At 37.0% G+C, this 22,495-nt stretch overlaps 1 protein-coding gene and 1 long non-coding RNA gene across 4 annotated transcripts in view; both read right to left on the bottom strand.

Moving 5' to 3' along the window:
* LOC135568812 (uncharacterized) lies at positions 1 to 3,580 on the bottom strand. The gene is made up of 3 exons (XR_010462732.1): positions 3,485 to 3,580; positions 1,305 to 1,383; positions 1 to 529 (listed from the first exon to the last, which is right to left on the bottom strand). It is a non-coding gene; the product is annotated as an uncharacterized LOC135568812 (long non-coding RNA).
* Positions 3,581 to 3,844: 264 nt separating this feature from the next.
* Positions 3,845 to 22,495, bottom strand: part of LOC135568810 (ladderlectin-like) — a 42,428-nt gene continuing 23,777 nt past the window's right edge. For all 3 annotated transcript variants that reach the window (XM_065015581.1, XM_065015580.1, XM_065015579.1), the window contains exons 8-10: positions 8,226 to 8,405; positions 7,978 to 8,090; positions 3,845 to 4,063 (exon numbers count right to left, since the gene is read on the bottom strand). In XM_065015581.1, the coding sequence (XP_064871653.1) occupies positions 8,350 to 8,405 (56 nt within the window). In that variant the 3' untranslated portion in view covers positions 3,845 to 4,063; positions 7,978 to 8,090; positions 8,226 to 8,349. The remainder of the gene's footprint in view (positions 4,064 to 7,977; positions 8,091 to 8,225; positions 8,406 to 22,495) is intronic.

Below are 22,495 nucleotides of genomic sequence, written 5' to 3'. Positions count from 1 at the left end.
TCACATTGTAGGATTTTTAATGAATATATTTGCTAAATATGGTGGAAAAAAAGTATTTGAATGAAGCATTCAAACATTTACCCACTGCTAGTGGGGCAACCTTAGCTTTTTCTGATTGGTCAATTCTTGGAAGCAATACCATCTGTTTAGTGGCTAGCCAGAGCAATTCTTCTGATTGTGGTAGAGCACAGCAATGTGATTGGCTGTGTAATATTCACATTCCAATACCCATATAGAAAATACAGTTTAACAGTTCACACATTTTCATTCTTTGATTTTATTACCTAAATGTTATTTATTTTATTGTAGCTCCTTTGTTGACAATAATTAAATGTGTTATTAGATGTGTACATTCATTGTGTTATTGCATTAATACAGTTTAAACAGTAGATATTTGGGGGAAGTTACCAACATAAAAAATATTGGAATATGTCTGACAAGAGGAACAGTCCTGCCCAGTGTGAAAGCCAACACACAGCCTTACACACTCAGCTCCCTGTATTCTACAGCTGCACTGCTACAGCTTCACCTGGAGGGGGCGACAGAAACAACCAGATTTAAGGGACAGGACAAACAAGACCAATGACAGACAACACATCTTATCTGAAAGGCTCTCCTAACATAGCTGTCCCAATAGAGTCACTATGAACCAGAAACTGACTGGCCATGGGACATTTTGGGGCCAGATGGGCCAGTCCATCTTTAAGCACAGTGGGCTGGCCTAAATTGGGTGTTTGCAAAGAACAACTGTTTTGGGAGGGGGGTAGTGTTAGAAAATACATGTAAATGTTAAAAAGAGAAACAGTTACATTATCAATCATCACAGATCACTGCACCTGTACATAGCCCATCTGTAAATAGCCCATCCAACTACCTCATCCCCATTCTGTATTTATTTATTTATCTTGATTCTTTGCACCCCAGTATCTCTACTTGCACATTCATCTTCTGCACATCTACCATTCCAGTGATTAATTGCTATATTGTAATTACGTCGCCACCATGGCCTATTTATTGCCTTACCTCCCTTATCTTACCTCATTTGCACACACTGTATATAGACTTTTTGTACTGAATTATTGACTGTATGTTTGTTTATTCCATGTGTAACTCTGTGTCGTTGTATGTGTCAAACTGCTTTGCTTTATCTTGGCCAGGTCGTTGTAAATTGTTCTCAAACTGAGAATGTGTTCTCAACTAGCCTACCTGGTTAAATAAAGGTGAAATAAAATATAAAAATGTTTCACAATCCTCGACTGATTTCAATACAACATAAACATGTCATAAATAAATACGTCACTCACCCTAACGTCAGGACCAGACTCCACAGACCACAGGTTGGGTTGGTCCTCCTCTTCTTCCTCGTCACCAGTGGGAAACCAGCTAGGATAATATTACACAGATGGATTAGATTACATCAGATATTCACTGATTTATTGATTTGATATTTAAAGTATTAGGACTCTCCAGCCAGAGACAACATTATATATGACCTCAGTTATATTACTCTGTCAACTAGTAATACAGAGATGAACATCACAGAGACATTAAACATGAACACAGAGATGAACATCACAGAGACATTAAACATGAACATCACAGAGATGAACATCACAGAGACATTAAACATGAACATGAACACAGAGATGAACATCACAGAGACATTAAACATGAACACAGAGATGAACATCACAGAGACATGAAACATTAACACAGAGATGAACATCACAGAGACATTAACACAGAGATGAACATCACAGAGACATTATGAGAGATGAACATCACAGAGACATTAACACAGAGATGAACATCACAGAGACATTAAACAGATGAACATAACACAGAGATGATCACAGACATTAACACAGAGATGAACATTAATTAATACAGATCACAGAGACATTAACACAGATGAACATCATGAACATCACAGAGACATTAACACAGAGATGAACATCACAGAGACATTAACACAACATCACAGATGAACATCACAGAGACATTAACACAGAGATGAACATCACAGAGACATTAACACAGAGATGAACATCAACAGAGACATTAACACAGAGATGAACATCACAGAGACATTAACACAGAGAGAGATGAACATCACAGAGACATTAATACAGAGACAGAGAGAATTTCACCTGGTTTAATGTTCTACAGAACCATCACCTGGTTCTGTGAACCTTGGAACCATAGTTAGACGTTTCACAGAACCTCCTGGAACCAGACCTGTTTTGAAACATCAGAACTAACCATAGTAAGTTCTGAACCTCCCTGGAACTTGTTGGAACCATATTTGATGTTTTCATTCCCTGGAACCATAGTTTTATTCTCAGAACCTCCCTGGAACCATAGTAAGACGTTCTCAGAACCTCCCTGGAACCATAGAAAAAAACCTCCCTGGAACCATAGTAAGACATTCTCAGAACCTCCCTGGAACCATAGTTAATTCTCAAACCTCCCAGGATAGTTAGATGTTCTCAGAACCTCCCTGGAACCATAGTAAGACGTTCTCAGAACCTCCCTGGAACCATAGTAAGACGTTCTCAGAACCTTCCTGGAACCATAGTTAGTCGTTCTCAAAACCTCCCTGGAACCATAGTAAGATGTTCTCAGAACCTCCCTGGAACCATAGTAAAACGTTCTCAGAACCTCCCTGGAACCATAGTTAGACGTTCTCAGAACCTCCCTGGAACCATAGTAAAACGTTCTCAGAACCTCCCTGAAACCATAGTAAGACGTTCTCAGAACCTCCCTGGAACCATAGTAAAACGTTCTCAGAACCTCCCTGCAACCTAAAACTTAACGTTCCCAGAACAGGCTAACTCTTCACTTCCGTTTTTCAGAACGTTTAAAAATGCTCCGTTTTACCAGGAAGTAAAGTTATGGTTTCCTCCCAAGAACCAATGGTAAACCAAAAATGTATGTTCCCACAACTTTCAATAAACCATATGCGCTAGTTGGGATTACACTTCTTGTACTCCATGTCATATGCCAAATTATGTTGACAAGGAGTAGAATGTTATCACAAAATAGACTGGTGCCTAGGCTAAGAAGATCCCATGGGGTTCAGAGCCTGTTTTGAGAGGGAGACCTGGCAAGACTTGTTTAGCAGGACCATGCTAACTGTAGAATTAGATAGCAGGACAAGGCTAACTGTAAACTTGATTAGCAGGACCAGGCTAACTGTAGACTTAGTTAGCAGGACCAGGCTAACTGTAGAATTAGTTAGCAGGACCAGGCTAACTGTAGACTTAGTCAGCAGGACCGGGCTAACTGTAGAATTAGATAGCAGGACCAGGCTAACTTTAGAATTAGATAGCAGGACAAGGCTAACTGTAAACTTGATTAGCAGGACCAGGCTAACTGTAGACTTAGATAGCAGGACCAGGCTAATTGTAAACATAGATAGCAGGACCATGCTAATAGCATTCGTAGTTAGGCTAACTGTAGACCTAAGTCAGGCTAACCGCACCTGGAGGTGAAGAGAGACTTCTCGTTGATCATCTGGACTCTGAAGATGTTGACAGCCTTATAGACGTCTATCACATCCTGGTACTTCTCCAGTAGATGCCTGGAGAGAGAGACAGGATAGAAAAGAGTCACTCCACAATATCACCACATTTGACAAGATTAAACACAACAATGTGGATTTCAGACACTATGAAATTCCATTGGCAATCAATGTCATCAATGTCATCAATATCAATCACCATACCTCATATCATCAATATCAATCAGCATACATTATAATTTCCTCAACATACCTCATAATATGTCCCTACTCAATCCATACTGGTTCCTCAATATCTGGCATCATGTCCTCTCCCCCACTGGTAGCAGGGACAGGGGAAGAGGTTTAGCCAGGGGTAGAGGCAGGGGCTGGGGTCTCATCTGGTCCTCTCTCCCAGGGGCAGGTTCTGTGCCAGGTAAGGTCTGAGCAGGGCTCTGGGCAGAGAGACACCAGCCAGTAAATGGGCTCCTCATTTACAATGTCATGGAAGCTCTGGAGGTACTGACGCACAGCTGCAGAGGGCTGGATGGAGGACAGGTTCTGTAGGCAGGAGAAAGAGGAAAAGGAGGAGGAGATGGAGGAGGAATCAGGGAGTTTACTGTGTGGTTATGGAAAATCTGGAGGTACTGACACATGGCTACAGAGGGCTGGATGGAGGACAGGTTATGTAGGCAGGAAGAGGAAGAGGAAGAGATGGAGGAAGAGAGACAAATAGTTTACTATGTGGTTATGGCTAAGCTTAGCCAATACATTTCAACTCAGTTTCACAGTTCCTGACATTTAATAAAAGTTAAATTCCATGTCTTAGGATCACCACTTTATTTTAAGAATGTGAAATGTCAGCATAATAGTAGAGAGAATGATTTATTTCAGCTTTTATTTATTTCATCACATTCCCAGTAAGTCAGAAATGTACATACACTCAATTGGTATTTGGTAGCATTGCCTATAAATTGTTTAACTTGGGTCAAACATTTTGGTTAGCCTTCCACAAGCTTCCCACAATAGGTGGGTAAATTTTGGTCCAGTCCTCCTGACAGAGCTGGTGTTACTGAGTCAGGTTGGTATGCCTCATTGCTCGCACACGTTTTTCAGTTCTGCCCACAAATCTTCTATGGGATTGAGGTCAGCGCTTGTGATGGCCACTCCAATACCTTGACTTTGTTGTCCTTTAACCATTTTGCCACAACTTTGGAAGTATTCTTGGGGTCATTGTCCATATGGAAGACCCATTTGCAACCAAGCTTCAACTTCCTGACTGATGTCTTGAGATATTGCTTCAATATATCCACATAATTGTCCTGCCTCATGATGGCATCTATTTTGTGAAGTGCACCAGACCCTCCTGCATGTCATAAATAAATACGTCACTCAAGCTAACATCAGGTCCAGACTCCACAGACCAGAGGTTGGGTTGGTGCAAAGCACCCCACAAATGATGCTGCCACCCCGTGCTTCAAGGTTGGGATGGTGTCTTTGGCTTGCAAGCATTTCCAACTCAGTTTCATCAGTTCCAAACATTTCTCCAATAAAAGTTAAAATTCCCCCATGTCCAAACATAACTTTTTTTAAGTGGCTTCAGCATAATATCCACTGTACTGTGAGAATGATTTATTTGTACTTTAATTCCAGCATCTTCCCACAAACATTTTGGGGTTTGTATATTGGTTTCTCAAATATCCTGTAAATTAAAATCTTCCACTGTCATGTTGTCAGGCACCAGGTTGCCTATAATTGGGTTTAACTTGGTTGTCATTCCTAATGTATATGGGTTTCTCAAATATCCTGTAAATTAAAATCTTCCCTGTCATGTTGTCAGGCACCAGGTTGGATCTGAATGTATATGGGTTTCTCAAATATCCTGTAAATTAAATATTCCCTGTCATGTTGTCAGGCACCAGGTTGGATCTGAATGTATATGGGTTTCTCAAATATCCTGTAAATTAAATATTCCCTGTCATGTTGTCAGGCACCAGGTTGGATCTGAATGTATATGGGTTTCTCAAATATCCTGTTTTAAATATTCCCTGTCATGTTGTCAGGCACCAGGTTGGATCTGAATGTATATGGGTTTCTCAAATATCCTGTTAATTAAATATTCCCTGTCATGTTGTCAGGCACCAGGTTGGATCTGAATGTATATGGGTTTCTCAAATATCCTGTCCCTGTCATGTTGTCAGGCACCAGGTTGATCTGAATGTATATGGGTTTCTCAAATATCCTGTAAATTAAATATTCCCTGTCATGTCATTGGGATTGTCAGGCAAATATCCTGGTTGGATTGGATCTGAATGTATATGGGTTTCTCAAATATCCTGTAAATTAAATATTCCCTGTCATGTTGTCAGGCACCAGGTTGGATCTGAATGTATATGGGTTTCTCAAATATCCTGTAAATTAAATATTCCCTGTCATGTTGTCAGGCACCAGGTTGGATCTGAATGTATATGGGTTTCTCAAATATCCTGTAAATTAAATATTCCCTGTCATGTTGTCAGGCACCAGGTTGGATCTGAATGTATATGGGTTTCTCAAATATCCTGTAAATTAAATATTCCCTGTCATGTTGTCAGGCACCAGGTTGGATCTGAATGTATATGGGTTTCTCAAATATCCTGTAAATTAAATATTCCCTGTCATGTTGTCAGGCACCAGGTAGGATCCTAATGTATATGGGTTTCTCAAATATCCTGTAAATTAAATCTTCCCTGTCATGTTGTCAGGCACCAGGTTGGATCTGAATGTATATGGGTTTCTCAAATATCCTGTAAATTAAATATTCCCTGTCATGTTGTCAGGCACCAAATGTTCTTAAAGGAAACTCTGAAGTGGCTTATTGATTATATGAAGATGTTTTAATATTCCCAGATGACTGGAAACCAGCTATAAACTGTAATGCTAAAATACCTTGAACTGAATGAAGTAAAGGGAGTCAAAAAGGGAAAAGATAGAAGATATTATTGATTTACATTTTGGGGTGTGTCTAAGTACACCAAAACTTGGGTAGCCGAACTTGAAATGAACCAAAACAGAAAAAGTTAAATATGAGTAATTTGATGTAATGTCCTTAAAACAAGTCAAAATGAGGATCAGTAGTGTGTGTGTGTGGCCTCCACGTGCCTGTATGACCTCCCTACAACGCCTGGGCATGCTCCTGATGAGGTGGCGGATGGTCTCCTGAGGGATCTCCTCCCAGACCTGGACTAAAGCATCCGCCAACTCCTGGACAGTCTGTGGTGCAACGTGGCGTTGGTGGATGGAGCGAGGCATGATATCCCAGATGTGCTTAATTGGATTCAGGACTGGGGAACAGGCGGGCCAGTCCATAGCATCAATGCCTTCCTCTTGCAGGAACTGCTGACACACTCCAGCCACATGAGGTCTAGCATTGTCTTGCATTAGGAGGAACCCAGGGCCAACCGCACCAGCATATGGTCTCACAAGGGGTCTGAGGATCTCATCTCGGTACCTAATGGCAGTCAGGCTACCTCTGGCGAGCACATGGAGGGCTGTGCGGCCCCCAAAGAAATGCCACCCCACACCATGACTGACCCACCGCCAAACCGGTCATGCTGGAGGATGTTGCAGGCAGCAGAACGTTCTCCACGGCGTCTCCAGACTCTGTCACATGTGCTCAGTGTGAACCTGCTTTCATCTGTGAAGAGCACAGGGCGCCAGTGGCGAATTTGCCAATCTTGGTGTTCTTTGGCAAATGCCAAACGTCCTGCACGGTGTTGGGCTGTAAGCCCAACCCCCACCTGTGGACGTCGGGTCCTCATACCACCCTCATGGAGTCTGTTTCTGACCGTTTGAGCAGACACATGCACATTTGTGGCCTGCTGGAGGTCATTTCGCAGGGCTCTGGCAGTTTTCCTCCTGCTCCCCTTGCACAAAGGCGGAGGTAGCGGTCCTGCTGCTGGGTTGTTGCCCTCCTACGGCCTCCATGTCTGTCCATCCATGTCTAATGTACTGGCCTGTCTCCTGGTAGCGCCCTCCATGCTCTAGACAATACGCTGACAGACACAGCAAACCTTCTTGCCACAGCTCGCATTGATGTGCCATCCTGGATGAGCTGCACTACCTGAGCCACTTGTAAACTCCGTCTCATGCTACCACTAGAGTGAAAGCACCACCAGCATTCAAAAGTGACAGAAACATCAGCCAGGAAGCATAGGGAACTGAGAAGTGGTCTGTAGTCACCACCTGCAGAACCACTCCTTTATTGGGGTGTCTTGCTAATTGCCTATCATTTCCACCTGTTGTCTATTCCATTTGCACAACAGCATGTGACATTTATTGTCAATCAGTGTTGTTTCCTAAGTGGACAGTTTGATTTCACAGAAGTGTGTTTGACTTGGAGTTACATTGTGTTGTTTAAGTGTTCCCTTTATTTATTTGAGCAGTGTATTATCTTAAGTTGTATATTAAGGGTGATTGTTATAACAGCTTCCTACCAGGTGTGGTGGAGTTTGGATCTGGGCCTCTTCAGTGACTCCTGGTAGCGTTGATGTGTTCTCTGGAGAAACATCATGATGTCTGGAGGACCCTGGACTGTTCTGATCAGCAGCTGGTTCATACACACATTTACACTGTTATACAGAGCAACTTATCTTAAGATAGCTAGGGACGACAACCACGTATCACAGTCATAGTAAGTAAATCTTTATGGTATTGGTTTTATTTCATGTATTTTCTTTTTCACCCGCAGCATGGTGATGACTCTGTCCAGGTATAGCACCTCCTGGTGGCAGAAGTCAGCATAGCAGCGGGCAGGCAGACGTCTGGAATACATCCTCGGAGGAAGGCTGAGTCGAGGATCTCATCTGCTACTCTCTCACTGGTCTCCACAGGACGTCATAAATACTCACCTCTTCAACCAGCTCTGGGGGAGGGAGGGAGGGAGGGTGGGAGGGGCAGTGTTCACAACTACACAACTATGTGGTACATTTGAGCAATGATTAGTACAAAACCCCAAATAGATCATCAAAAAACAGTTGTTTCAACACTCTGAGCACATTTTCAATTGACTATTACAAGACACAATATCATACAGTCACTTATTCACCAAACTTAATCAGTGTTTCATCTAGAAATACATGTTTCACATTGCAATACATGTTCATAAAAAATGTAAATGCTTTTCACAATGCAACCCACTCTTTAATATAGATATGATTCTCTTCTCATTTGTTAAAATACATTTTACTATCACTCTAATATGTGCCATTTGTGTAGCAAAGTGTTGGTATGTAACCTCAGTGAGAATCAAACCCACAGCTCTGGTGTTGCTAGTGCCATGCGCATACGAACTGAGCCACACAAGACGCTATATTACATAAGCACAATTAAAATGCATTTAATGATTACAATAGAGGTGGAAGATGTATGATGGCCATCCCCTTGAGCATACCGCCCTCCTTCAGGCCATGGATGAGGCATGCAATGACATCAATCCAGAACTATGTCAGGCTTGGATTTGTCATGCCAAAAGGTTTTTTTCGCAGGCGCATGAACAATGAGGACATTTACTGTGACGTGGAACGAGAACCTATGGTCAGATGCTCCAGACAGGCTTGATGCTAACTGGTGCCTGCAAAACCTTGTTTCTTTCATTCATTCATGTGTCTCATTTGATTACAGTACACCTATGTTGTAATGATATTGGAACAATACATTTATTTATTGCATCAATTATTATGAAATGTGTCATAATTTCCCCCAAAACTTTTCCAAATACGATTTGAACTCTTTGCAGACTTGTTTTAAGATTGTCATTATTCCTTTTGTAGAAATCTATAATCAATAATCTATAATCAATCCTATCTCAAAATACTCCAAAAAACCATAGAGGGATTAGTCGCAATGTATGTAACCTGTATACCTGAATTCTAAAAAACAGGCTCTCACACTATCTAGAACAGTCTACGATCTAGAACAGTCTACTATCTACTATCTAGAACAGTCTACTATCTACTATCTAGAAAAGTCTACTATCTAGAACAGTCTACTATCTACTATCTAGAACAGTCTACTATCTACTATCTAGAACAGTCTACTATCTACAGTCTACTATCTAGAAAAGTCTACTATCTAGAACAGTCTACTATCTACTATCTAGAACAGTCTACTATCTAGAACAGTCTACTATCTAGAACAGTCTACTATCTACTATCTAGAACAGTCTACTATCTACTATCTAGAACAGTCTACTATCTACTATCTAGAACAGTCTACTATCTACTCTACTATCTAGAACAGTCTACTATCTAGAACAGTCTACTATCTACTATCTAGAACAGTCTACTATCTACTATCTAGAACAGTCTACTATCTACTATCTAGAACAGTCTACTATCTACTATCTAGAACAGTCTACTATCTACTATCTAGAACAGTCTACTATCTACTATCTAGAACAGTCTACTATCTAGAACTATATCTAGAACAGTCTACTATCTACTATATAGAACAGTCTACTATCTACTATCTAGAACAGTCTACTATCTAGAACAGTCTACTATCTACTATCTAGAACAGTCTACTATCTACTATCTAGAACAGTCTACTATCTACTATCTAGAACAGTCTACTATCTACTATCTAGAACAGTCTACTATCTACTATCTAGAACAGTCTACTATCTACTATCTAGAACAGTCTACTATCTACTATCTAGAACAGTCTACTATCTAGAACAGTCTACTATCTACTATCTAGAACAGTCTACTATCTACTATCTAGAACAGTCTACTATCTACTATCTAGAACAGTCTACTATCTACTATCTAGAACAGTCTACTATCTACTATCTAGAACAGTCTACTATCTACTATCTAGAACAGTCTACTATCTACTATCTAGAACAGTCTACTATCTACTATCTAGAACAGTCTACTATCTGCTATCTAGAACAGTCTACTATCTACTATCTAGAACAGTCTACTATCTACTATCTAGAACAGTCTACTATCTACTATCTAGAACAGTCTACTATCTACTATCTAGAACAGTCTACTATCTATCTAGAACAGTCTACTATCTAGAACAGTCTACTATCTACTATCTAGAACAGTCTACTATCTAGAACAGTCTACTATCTAGAACAGTCTACTATCTACTATCTAGAACAGTCTACTATCTACTATCTAGAACAGTCTACTATCTACTATCTAGAACAGTCTACTACTATCTAGAACAGTCTACTATCTACTATCTAGAACAGTCTACTATCTACTATCTAGAACAGTCTACTATCTACTATCTAGAACAGTCTACTATCTACTATCTAGAACAGTCTACTATCTACTATCTAGAACAGTCTACTATCTACTATCTCTAGAACAGTCTACTATCTACTATCTAGAACAGTCTACTATCTACTATCTAGAACAGTCTACTATCTACTATCTAGAACAGTCTACTATCTACTATCTAGAAAGTCTGAACAGTCTACTATCTAGAACAGTCTACTATCTACTATCTAGAACAGTCTACTATCTACTATCTAGAACAGTCTACTATCTAGAACAGTCTACTATCTACTATCTAGAACAGTCTACTATCTACTATCTAGAACAGTCTACTATCTACTATCTAGAACAGTCTACTATCTACTATCTAGAACAGTCTACTATCTACTATCTAGAACAGTCTACTATCTACTATCTAGAACAGTCTACTAGTCTACTATCTAGAACAGTCTACTATCTACTATCTAGAACAGTCTACTATCTACTATCTAGAACAGTCTACTATCTACTATCTAGAACAGTCTACTATCTACTATCTAGAACAGTCTACTATCTACTATCTAGAACAGTCTACTATCTACTATCTAGAACAGTCTACTATCTAGAACAGTCTACTATCTACTATCTAGAACAGTCTACTATCTACTATCTAGAACAGTCTACTATCTACTATCTAGAACAGTCTACTATCTAGAACAGTCTACTATCTACTATCTAGAACAGTCTACTATCTACTATCTAGAACAGTCTACTATCTATCTAGAACAGTCTACTATCTACTATCTAGAACAGTCTACTATCTACTCTAGAACAGTCTACTATCTACTATCTAGAACAGTCTACTATCTAGAACAGTCTACTATCTACTATCTAGAACAGTCTACTCTACTATCTAGAACAGTCTACTATCTACTATCTAGAACAGTCTACTATCTATCTAGAACAGTCTATCTACTATCTAGAATCTAGTCTACTATCTACTATCTAGAACAGTCTACTATCTACTATCTAGAACAGTCTACTATCTACAACAGTCTACTATCTACTATCTAGAACAGTCTACTATCTACTATCTAGAACAGTCTACTATCTACTATCTAGAACAGTCTACTATCTACTATCTAGAACAGTCTACTATCTACTATCTAGAACAGTCTACTATCTACTATCTAGAACAGTCTACTATCTACTATCTAGAACAGTCTACTACTATCTAGAACAGTCTACTATCTACTATCTAGAACAGTCTACTATCTATCTAGAACAGTCTACTATCTACTATCTAGAACAGTCTACTATCTACTATCTAGAACAGTCTACTATCTAAACAGTCTACTATCTACTATCTAGAACAGTCTACTATCTACTATCTAGAACAGTCTACTATCTACTATCTAGAACAGTCTACTATCTACTATCTAGAACAGTCTACTATCTACTATCTAGAACAGTCTACTATCTACTATCTAGAACAGTCTACTATCTACTATCTAGAACAGTCTACTATCTACTATCTAGAACAGTCTACTATCTACTATCTAGAACAGTCTACTATCTATCTACTATCTAGAACAGTCTACTATCTACAACAGTCTACTATCTACTATCTAGAACAGTCTACTATCTACTAACAGTCTACTATCTACTATCTAGAACAGTCTACTATCTACTATCTAGAACAGTCTACTATCTACAGTATCTAGAACAGTCTACTATCTAGAACAGTCTACTATCTACTATCTAGAACAGTCTACTATCTACTATCTAGAACAGTCTACTATCTAGAACAGTCTACTATCTACTATCTAGAACAGTCTACTATCTACTATCTAGAACAGTCTACTATCTACTATCTAGAACAGTCTACTATCTACTATCTAGAACAGTCTACTATCTACTATCTAGAACAGTCTACTATCTACTATCTAGAACAGTCTACTATATCTAGAACAGTCTACTATCTACTATCTAGAACAGTCTACTATCTACTATCTAGAACAGTCTACTACTATCTACTATCTAGAACAGTCTACTATCTACTATCTAGAACAGTCTACTATCTACTATCTAGAACAGTCTACTATCTACTATCTAGAACAGTCTACTATCTACTATCTAGAACAGTCTACTATCTACTATCTAGAACTATCTAGAACTATCTACTATCTAGAACAGTCTACTATCTACTATCTAGAACAGTCTACTATCTACTATCTAGAACAGTCTACTATCTACTATCTAGAACAGTCTACTATCTACTATCTAGAACAGTCTACTATCTAGAACAGTCTACTATCTATCTAGAACAGTCTACTATCTACTATCTAGAACAGTCTACTATCTACTATCTAGAACAGTCTACTATCTACTATCTAGAACAGTCTACTATCTACTATCTAGAACAGTCTACTATCTACTATCTAGAACAGTCTACTACTACTATCTAGAACAGTCTATCTACTATCTAGAACAGTCTACTATCTACTATCTAGAACAGTCTACTATCTACTATCTAGAACAGTCTACTATCTACTATCTAGAACAGTCTACTATCTACTATCTAGAACAGTCTACTATCTAGAACTATCTAGAACAGTCTACTATCTACTATCTAGAACAGTCTACTATCTACTATCTAGAACAGTCTACTATCTACTATCTAGAACAGTCTACTATCTACTATCTAGAACAGTCTACTATCTACTATCTAGAACAGTCTACTATCTAGAACAGTACTATCTAGAACAGTCTACTATCTACTATCTAGAACAGTCTACTATCTACTATCTAGAACAGTCTACTATCTACTATCTAGAACAGTCTACTATCTACTATCTAGAACAGTCTACTATCTACTATCTAGAACAGTCTACTATCTACTATCTAGAACAGTCTACTATCTACTATCTAGAACAGTCTACTATCTACTATCTAGAACAGTCTACTATCTACTATCTAGAACAGTCTACTATCTACTATCTAGAACAGTCTACTATCTACTATCTAGAACAGTCTACTATCTACTATCTAGAACAGTCTACTATCTACTATCTAGAACAGTCTACTATCTACTATCTAGAACAGTCTACTATCTACTATCTAGAACAGTCTACTATCTACTATCTAGAACAGTCTACTATCTGCTATCTAGAACAGTCTACTATCTACTATCTAGAACAGTCTACTATCTGCTATCTAGAACAGTCTACTATCTACTATCTAGAACAGTCTACTATCTACTATCTAGAACAGTCTACTATCTACTATCTAGAACAGTCTACTATCTACTATCTAGAACAGTCTACTATCTACTATCTAGAACAGTCTACTATCTACAACAGTCTACTATCTACTATCTAGAACAGTCTACTATCTACTATCTAGAACAGTCTACTATCTACTATCTAGAACAGTCTACTATCTAGAACAGTCTACTATCTACTATCTAGAACAGTCTACTATCTACTATCTAGAACAGTCTACTATCTACTATCTAGAACAGTCTACTATCTACTATCTAGAACAGTCTACTATCTACTATCTAGAACATTCTACTATCTACTATCTAGAACAGTCTACTATCTACTATCTAGAACAGTCTACTATCTACTATCTACAACAGTCTACTATCTATTATCTAGAACAGTCTACTATCTACTATCTAGAACAGTCTACTATCTACTATCTAGAACAGTCTACTATCTACTATCTAGAACAGTCTACTATCTACTATCTAGAACAGTCTACTATCTACAACAGTCTACTATCTAGAACAGTCTACTATCTAGAACAGTCTACTATCTACTATCTAGAACAGTCTACTATCTACAACAGTCTACTATCTACAACAGTCTACTACTATCTACTATCTAGAACAGTCTACTATCTACTATCTAGAACAGTCTACTATCTACTATCTAGAACAGTCTACTATCTAGAACATCTAGAACAGTCTATCTAGAACAGTCTACTATCTAGAACAGTCTACTATCTAGAACAGTCTACTATCTACTATCTAGAACAGTCTACTATCTACTATCTAGAACAGTCTACTATCTACATCTAGAACAGTCTACTATCTACTATCTAGAACAGTCTACTATCTATATCTACTATCTAGAACAGTCTACTATCTACTATCTAGACAGTCTACTATCTAGAACAGTCTACTATCTACTATCTAGAACAGTCTACTATCTATTATCTAGAACATCTACTATCTACTATCTAGAACAGTCTACTACCTACTATCTAGAACAGTCTACTATCTACTATCTAGAACAGTCTACTATCTAGAACAGTCTAGAACAGTCTACTATCTAGAACAGTCTACTATCTACTATCTAGAACAGTCTACTATCTACTATCTAGAACAGTCTACTATCTACTATCTAGAACAGTCTACTATCTACAACAGTCTACTATCTACTATCTAGAACTATCTACTATCTACTATCTAGAACAGTCTACTATCTACTATCTAGAACAGTCTACTATCTACTATCTAGAACAGTCTACTATCTACTATCTAGAACAGTCTACTATCTAGAACAGTCTACTATCTACTATCTAGAACAGTCTACTATCTACTATCTAGAACAGTCTACTATCTACTATCTAGAACAGTCTACTATCTACTATCTAGAACAGTCTACTATCTACTATCTAGAACAGTCTACTATCTACTATCTAGAACAGTCTACTATCTACTATCTAGAACAGTCTACTATCTAGAACAGTCTACTATCTACTATCTACAACAGTCTACTACCTACTATCTAGAACAGTCTACTATCTACTATCTAGAACAGTCTACTATCTACTATCTAGAACAGTCTACTATCTACTATCTAGAACAGTCTGCTATCTACTATCTAGAACAGTCTACTATCTACTATCTAGAACAGTCTACTATCTACAACAGTCTACTATCTACTATCTAGAACAGTCTACTATCTACTATCTAGAACAGTCTACTATCTACTATCTAGAACAGTCTACTACCTACTATCTAGAACAGTCTACTATCTACTATCTAGAACAGTCTACTATCTACTATCTAGAACAGTCTACTATCTACTATCTAGAACAGTCTACTATCTACTATCTAGAACAGTCTACTATCTACTATCTAGAACAGTCTACTATCTACTATCTAGAACAGTCTACTATCTACTATCTAGAACAGTCTACTATCTACTATCTACATCAGTCTACTATCTACTATCTAGAACAGTCTACTATCTACTATCTAGAACAGTCTACTATCTACTATCTAGAACAGTCTACTATCTAGAACAGTCTATATCTACAGTCTACTATCTACTATCTAGAACAGTCTACTATCTACTATCTAGAACAGTCTACTATCTACTACTATCTACTATCTAGAACAGTCTACTATCTACTATCTAGAACAGTCTACTATCTACTATCTAGACAGTCTACTATCTACTATCTACAACAGTCTACTATCTACTATCTACTATCTAGAACAGTCTACTATCTACTATCTAGAACAGTCTACTATCTACTATCTAGAACAGTCTACTATCTACTAACAGTCTACTATCTACTATCTAGAACAGTCTACTATCTATTATCTAGAACAGTCTACTATCTACTATCTAGAACAGTCTACTATCTACTACTATCTAGAACAGTCTACTATCTACTATCTAGAACAGTCTACTATCTACTATCTAGAACTAGTCTACTATCTAGAACAGTCTACTATCTACTATCTAGAACAGTCTACTATCTACTATCTAGAACAGTCTACTATCTACTATCTAGAACAGTCTACTATCTACTCTACTATCTAGAACAGTCTACTATCTACTATCTACTATCTACTATCTAGAACAGTCTACTATCTACTATCTAGAACAGTCTACTATCTACTATCTAGAACAGTCTACTATCTACTATCTAGAACAGTCTACTATCTAGAACAGTCTACTATCTACTATCTAGAACAGTCTACTATCTACTATCTAGAACAGTCTACTATCTACTATCTAGAACAGTCTACTACTATCTAGAACAGTCTATCTAGAACAGTCTACTATCTACTATCTAGAACAGTCTACTATCTACTATCTAGAACAGTCTACTATCTACTATCTAGAACAGTCTACTATCTAGAACAGTCTACTATCTACTATCTAGAACAGTCTACTATCTAGAACAGTCTACTATCTACTATCTAGAACAGTCTACTATCTAGAACAGTCTACTATCTACTATCTAGAACAGTCTACTATCTACAACAGTCTACTATCTAGAACTATCAGTCTACTATCTACTATCTAGAACAGTCTACTATCTACTATCTAGAACAGTCTACTATCTACTATCTAGAACAGTCTACTATCTAGAACAGTCTACTATCTACTATCTAGAACAGTCTACTATCTACTATCTAGAACAGTCTACTATCTACTATCTAGAACAGTCTACTATCTACTATCTAGAACAGTCTACTATCTACTATCTAGAACAGTCTAGTATCTACTATCTAGAACAGTCTACTATCTATCTACTATCTACTATCTAGAACAGTCTAGAACAGTCTACTATCTACTATCTAGAACAGTCTACTATCTACTATCTAGAACAGTCTACTATCTACTATCTAGAACAGTCTACTATCTACTATCTAGAACAGTCTACTATCTACTATCTAGAACAGTCTACTATCTACTATCTAGAACAGTCTACTATCTACTATCTAGAACAGTCTACTATCTACTATCTAGAACAGTCTACTATCTACTATCTAGAACAGTCTACTATCTACTATCTAGAACAGTCTACTATCTACTATATCTAGAACAGTCTACTATCTACTATCTAGAACAGTCTACTATCTACTATCTACTATCTACTATCTAGAACAGTCTACTATCTAGAACAGTCTATCTACTAACAGTCTACTATATCTACTATCTAGAACAGTCTACTATCTACTATCTAGAACAGTCTACTATCTACTAGAACAGTCTACTATCTACTATCTAGAACAGTCTACTATCTACTATCTAGAACAGTCTACTATCTACTATCTAGAACAGTCTACTATCTACTATCTAGAACAGTCTACTATCTACTATCTAGAACAGTCTACTATCTAGAACAGTATCTAGAAACAGTCTACTATCTACTATCTAGAACAGTCTACTATCTGCTATCTAGAACAGTCTACTATCTACTATCTAGAACAGTCTACTATCTACTATCTAGAACAGTCTACTATCTACTATCTAGAACAGTCTACTATCTACTATCTAGAACAGTCTACTATCTACTATCTAGAACAGTCTACTATCTACTATCTAGAACAGTCTACTATCTACTATCTAGAACAGTCTACTATCTACTATCTAGAACAGTCTACTACTATCTACTATCTAGAACAGTCTACTATCTACTATCTAGAACAGTCTACTATCTACTATCTAGAACAGTCTATCTACTATCTAGAACAGTCTACTATCTATCTAGAACAGTCTACTATCTACTATCTAGAACAGTCTACTATCTACTATCTAGAACAGTCTACTATCTACTATCTAGAACAGTCTATCTATCTAGAACAGTCTACTATCTATTATCTAGAACAGTCTACTATCTACTATCTAGAACAGTCTACTATCTACTATCTAGAACAGTCTACTATCTACTATCTAGAACAGTCTACTATCTACTATCTAGAACAGTCTACTATACTATCTAGAACAGTCTACTATCTATCTACAACAGTCTACTATCTACAACAGTCTACTATCTACAACAGTCTACTATCTACTATCTACAGTCTACTATCTAGAACAGTCTACTATCTACTATCTAGAACAGTCTACTATCTACTATCTATACTATCTAGAACAGTCTACTATCTACTATCTAGAACAGTCTACTATCTACTATCTAGAACAGTCTACTATCTACTATCTAGAACAGTCTACTATCTAGAACAGTCTACTATCTACTATCTAGAACAGTCTACTATCTACTATCTAGAACAGTCTACTATCTACAACAGTCTACTATCTACTATCTAGAACAGTCTACTATCTACTATCTACTATCTAGAACAGTCTACTATCTACTATCTAGAACAGTCTACTATCTACTATCTAGAACAGTCTACTATCTAGTCTACTATCTACAACAGTCTACTATCTACTATCTAGAACAGTCTACTATCTACTATCTAGAACAGTCTACTATCTACTATCTAGAACAGTCTACTATCTACTATCTAGAACAGTCTACTATCTACTATCTAGAACAGTCTACTATCTACTATCTAGAACAGTCTACTATCTACTATCTAGAACAGTCTACTATCTACTATCTAGAACAGTCTACTATCTACTATCTAGAACAGTCTACTATCTACTATCTAGAACAGTCTACTATCTACTATCTAGAACAGTCTACTATCTACAACAGTCTACTATCTACTATCTAGAACAGTCTATCTATATCTACTATCTAGAACAGTCTACTATCTACTATCTAGAACAGTCTACTATCTACTATCTAGAACAGTCTACTATCTACTATCTAGAACAGTCTACTATCTACTATCTAGAACAGTCTACTATCTACTATCTAGAACAGTCTACTATCTACTATCTAGAACAGTCTACTATCTACTAACAGTCTACTATCTACTATCTAGAACAGTCTACTATCTACAGTCTACTATCTACTATCTAGAACAGTCTACTATCTACTATCTAGAACAGTCTACTATCTACTATCTAGAACAGTCTACTATCTACTATCTAGAACAGTCTACTATCTACTATCTAGAACAGTCTACTATCTACTATCTAGAACAGTCTACTATCTACTATCTAGAACAGTCTACTCTACTATCTACTATCTAGAACAGTCTACTATCTACTATCTAGAACAGTCTACTACCTACTATCTAGAACAGTCTACTATCTACTATCTAGAACAGTCTACTATCTACTATCTAGAACAGTCTACTATCTACTATCTAGAACAGTCTACTATCTACTATCTAGAACAGTCTATATCTAGAACAGTCTACTATCTACTATCTAGAACAGTCTACTATCTACTATCTAGAACAGTCTACTATCTACTATCTAGAACAGTCTACTATCTACTATCTAGAACAGTCTACTATCTACTATCTAGAACAGTCTACTATCTACTATCTAGAACAGTCTACTATCTACAGTCTATCTAGAACAGTCTACTATCTACTATCTAGAACAGTCTACTATCTACTATCTAGAACAGTCTACTATCTATCAGAACAGTCTACTATCTAGAACAGTCTACTATCTACTATCTAGAACAGTCTACTATCTACAGCAGTCTACTATCTACAACAGTCTACTATCTACAACAGTCTACTATCTACTATCTACTATCTAGAACAGTCTACTATCTACTATCTAGAACAGTCTACTATCTACTATCTAGAACAGTCTACTATCTACTAACAGTCTACTATCTACTATCTAGAACAGTCTACTATCTACTATCTAGAACAGTCTACTATCTACTATCTAGAACAGTCTACTATCTAGAACAGTACTATCTACTATCTAGAACAGTATCTACTATCTACTATCTAGAACAGTCTACTATCTACAACAGTCTACTATCTACTATCTACAACAGTCTACTATCTACTATCTACTATCTAGACAGTCTACTATCTACTATCTAGACCAGTCTACTATCTACTATCTAGACCAGTCTACTATCTACAACAGTCTCCTATCTACTATCTAGAGCAGTCTACTATCTATTATCTAGAACAGTCTACTATCTACTATCTACAACAGTCTACTATCTACTATCTAGAACAGTCTACTATCTACTATCTAGAACAGTCTACTATCTACTATCTAGAACAGTCTACTATCTAGAACAGTCTACTATCTACTATCTAGAACAGTCTACTATCTACTATCTAGAACAGTCTACTATCTACTATCTAGAACAGTCTACTATCTACAACAGTCTACTATCTACAACAGTCTACTATCTACTATCTACTATCTAGAACAGTCTACTATCTACTATCTAGAACAGTCTACTATCTAGAACAGTCTACTATCTACTATCTAGAACAGTCTACTATCTAGAACAGTCTACTATCTACTATCTAGAACAGTCTACTATCTACTATCTAGAACAGTCTACTACCTACTATCTAGAACAGTCTACTATCTACTATCTAGAACAGTCTACTATCTACTATCTAGAACAGTCTACTATCTACTATCTAGAACAGTCTACTATCTACTATCTAGAACAGTCTACTATCTAGAACAGTCTACTATCTACTATCTAGAACAGTCTACTATCTAGAACAGTCTACTATCTGCTATCTAGAACAGTCTACTATCTAGAACAGTCTACTATCTACTATCTAGAACAGTCTACTATCTACAACAGTCTGCTATCTACTATCTACTATCTAGAACAGTCTACTATCTACTATCTAGAACAGTCTACTATCTACAACAGTCTACTATCTACTATCTAGAACAGTCTACTATCTAGAACAGTCTACTATCTACTATCTAGAACATTCTACTATCTACTATCTAGAACAGTCTACTATCTACTATCTAGAACAGTCTACTATCTACAGTATATCTATCTAGAACAGTCTACTATCTAGAACAGTCTACTCTAGAACAGTCTACTATCTACTATCTAGAACAGTCTACTATCTACTATCTAGAACAGTCTACTATCTACTATCTACTATCTACTATCTAGAACAGTCTACTATCTACTATCTAGAACAGTCTACTATCTACTATCTAGAACAGTCTACTATCTACTATCTAGAACAGTCTACTATCTACTATCTAGAACAGTCTACTATCTACTATCTAGAACAGTCTACTATCTACTATCTAGAACAGTCTACTATCTACTATCTAGAACAGTCTACTACCTACTATCTAGAACAGTCTACTATCTAGAACAGTCTACTATCTAGAAAAGTCTACTATCTAGAACAGTCTACTATCTACTATCTAGAACAGTCTACTATCTAGAACAGTCTACTATCTAGAACAGTCTACTATCTAGAACAGTCTACTATCTAGAACAGTCTACTATCTAGAACAGTCTACTATCTACTATCTAGAACAGTCTACTATCTACTATCTAGAACAGTCTACTATCTACTATCTAGAACAGTCTACTATCTACTATCTATCTACTATCTAGAACAGTCTACTATCTACTATCTAGAACAGTCTACTATCTACTATCTAGAACAGTCTACTATCTATATCTAGAACAGTCTACTATCTACTATCTAGAACAGTCTACTATCTACTATCTAGAACAGTCTACTATCTACTCTATCTAGAACAGTCTACTATCTACAACAGTCTATCTAGAACAGTCTACTATCTACTATCTAGAACAGTCTACTATCTACTATCTAGAACAGTCTACTATCTACTATCTAGAACAGTCTACTATCTACTATCTAGAACAGTCTACTATCTACTATCTAGAACAGTCTACTATCTACTATCTAGAACAGTCTACTATCTACTATCTAGAACAGTCTACTATCTAGAAACAGTCTACTATCTACTATCTAGAACAGTCTACTATCTACTATCTAGAACAGTCTACTATCTACTATCTAGAACAGTCTACTATCTACTATCTAGAACAGTCTACTATACTA

The sequence above is a fragment of the Oncorhynchus nerka genome, unplaced genomic scaffold, assembly GCF_034236695.1.
Source record: "Oncorhynchus nerka isolate Pitt River unplaced genomic scaffold, Oner_Uvic_2.0 unplaced_scaffold_288___fragment_2___debris, whole genome shotgun sequence".
Lineage (NCBI taxonomy): Eukaryota > Metazoa > Chordata > Actinopteri > Salmoniformes > Salmonidae > Oncorhynchus > Oncorhynchus nerka.
The sequence above is the reverse complement of the archived record's forward strand: the minus strand, read 5'-3'. Positions and strand labels throughout refer to the sequence as shown.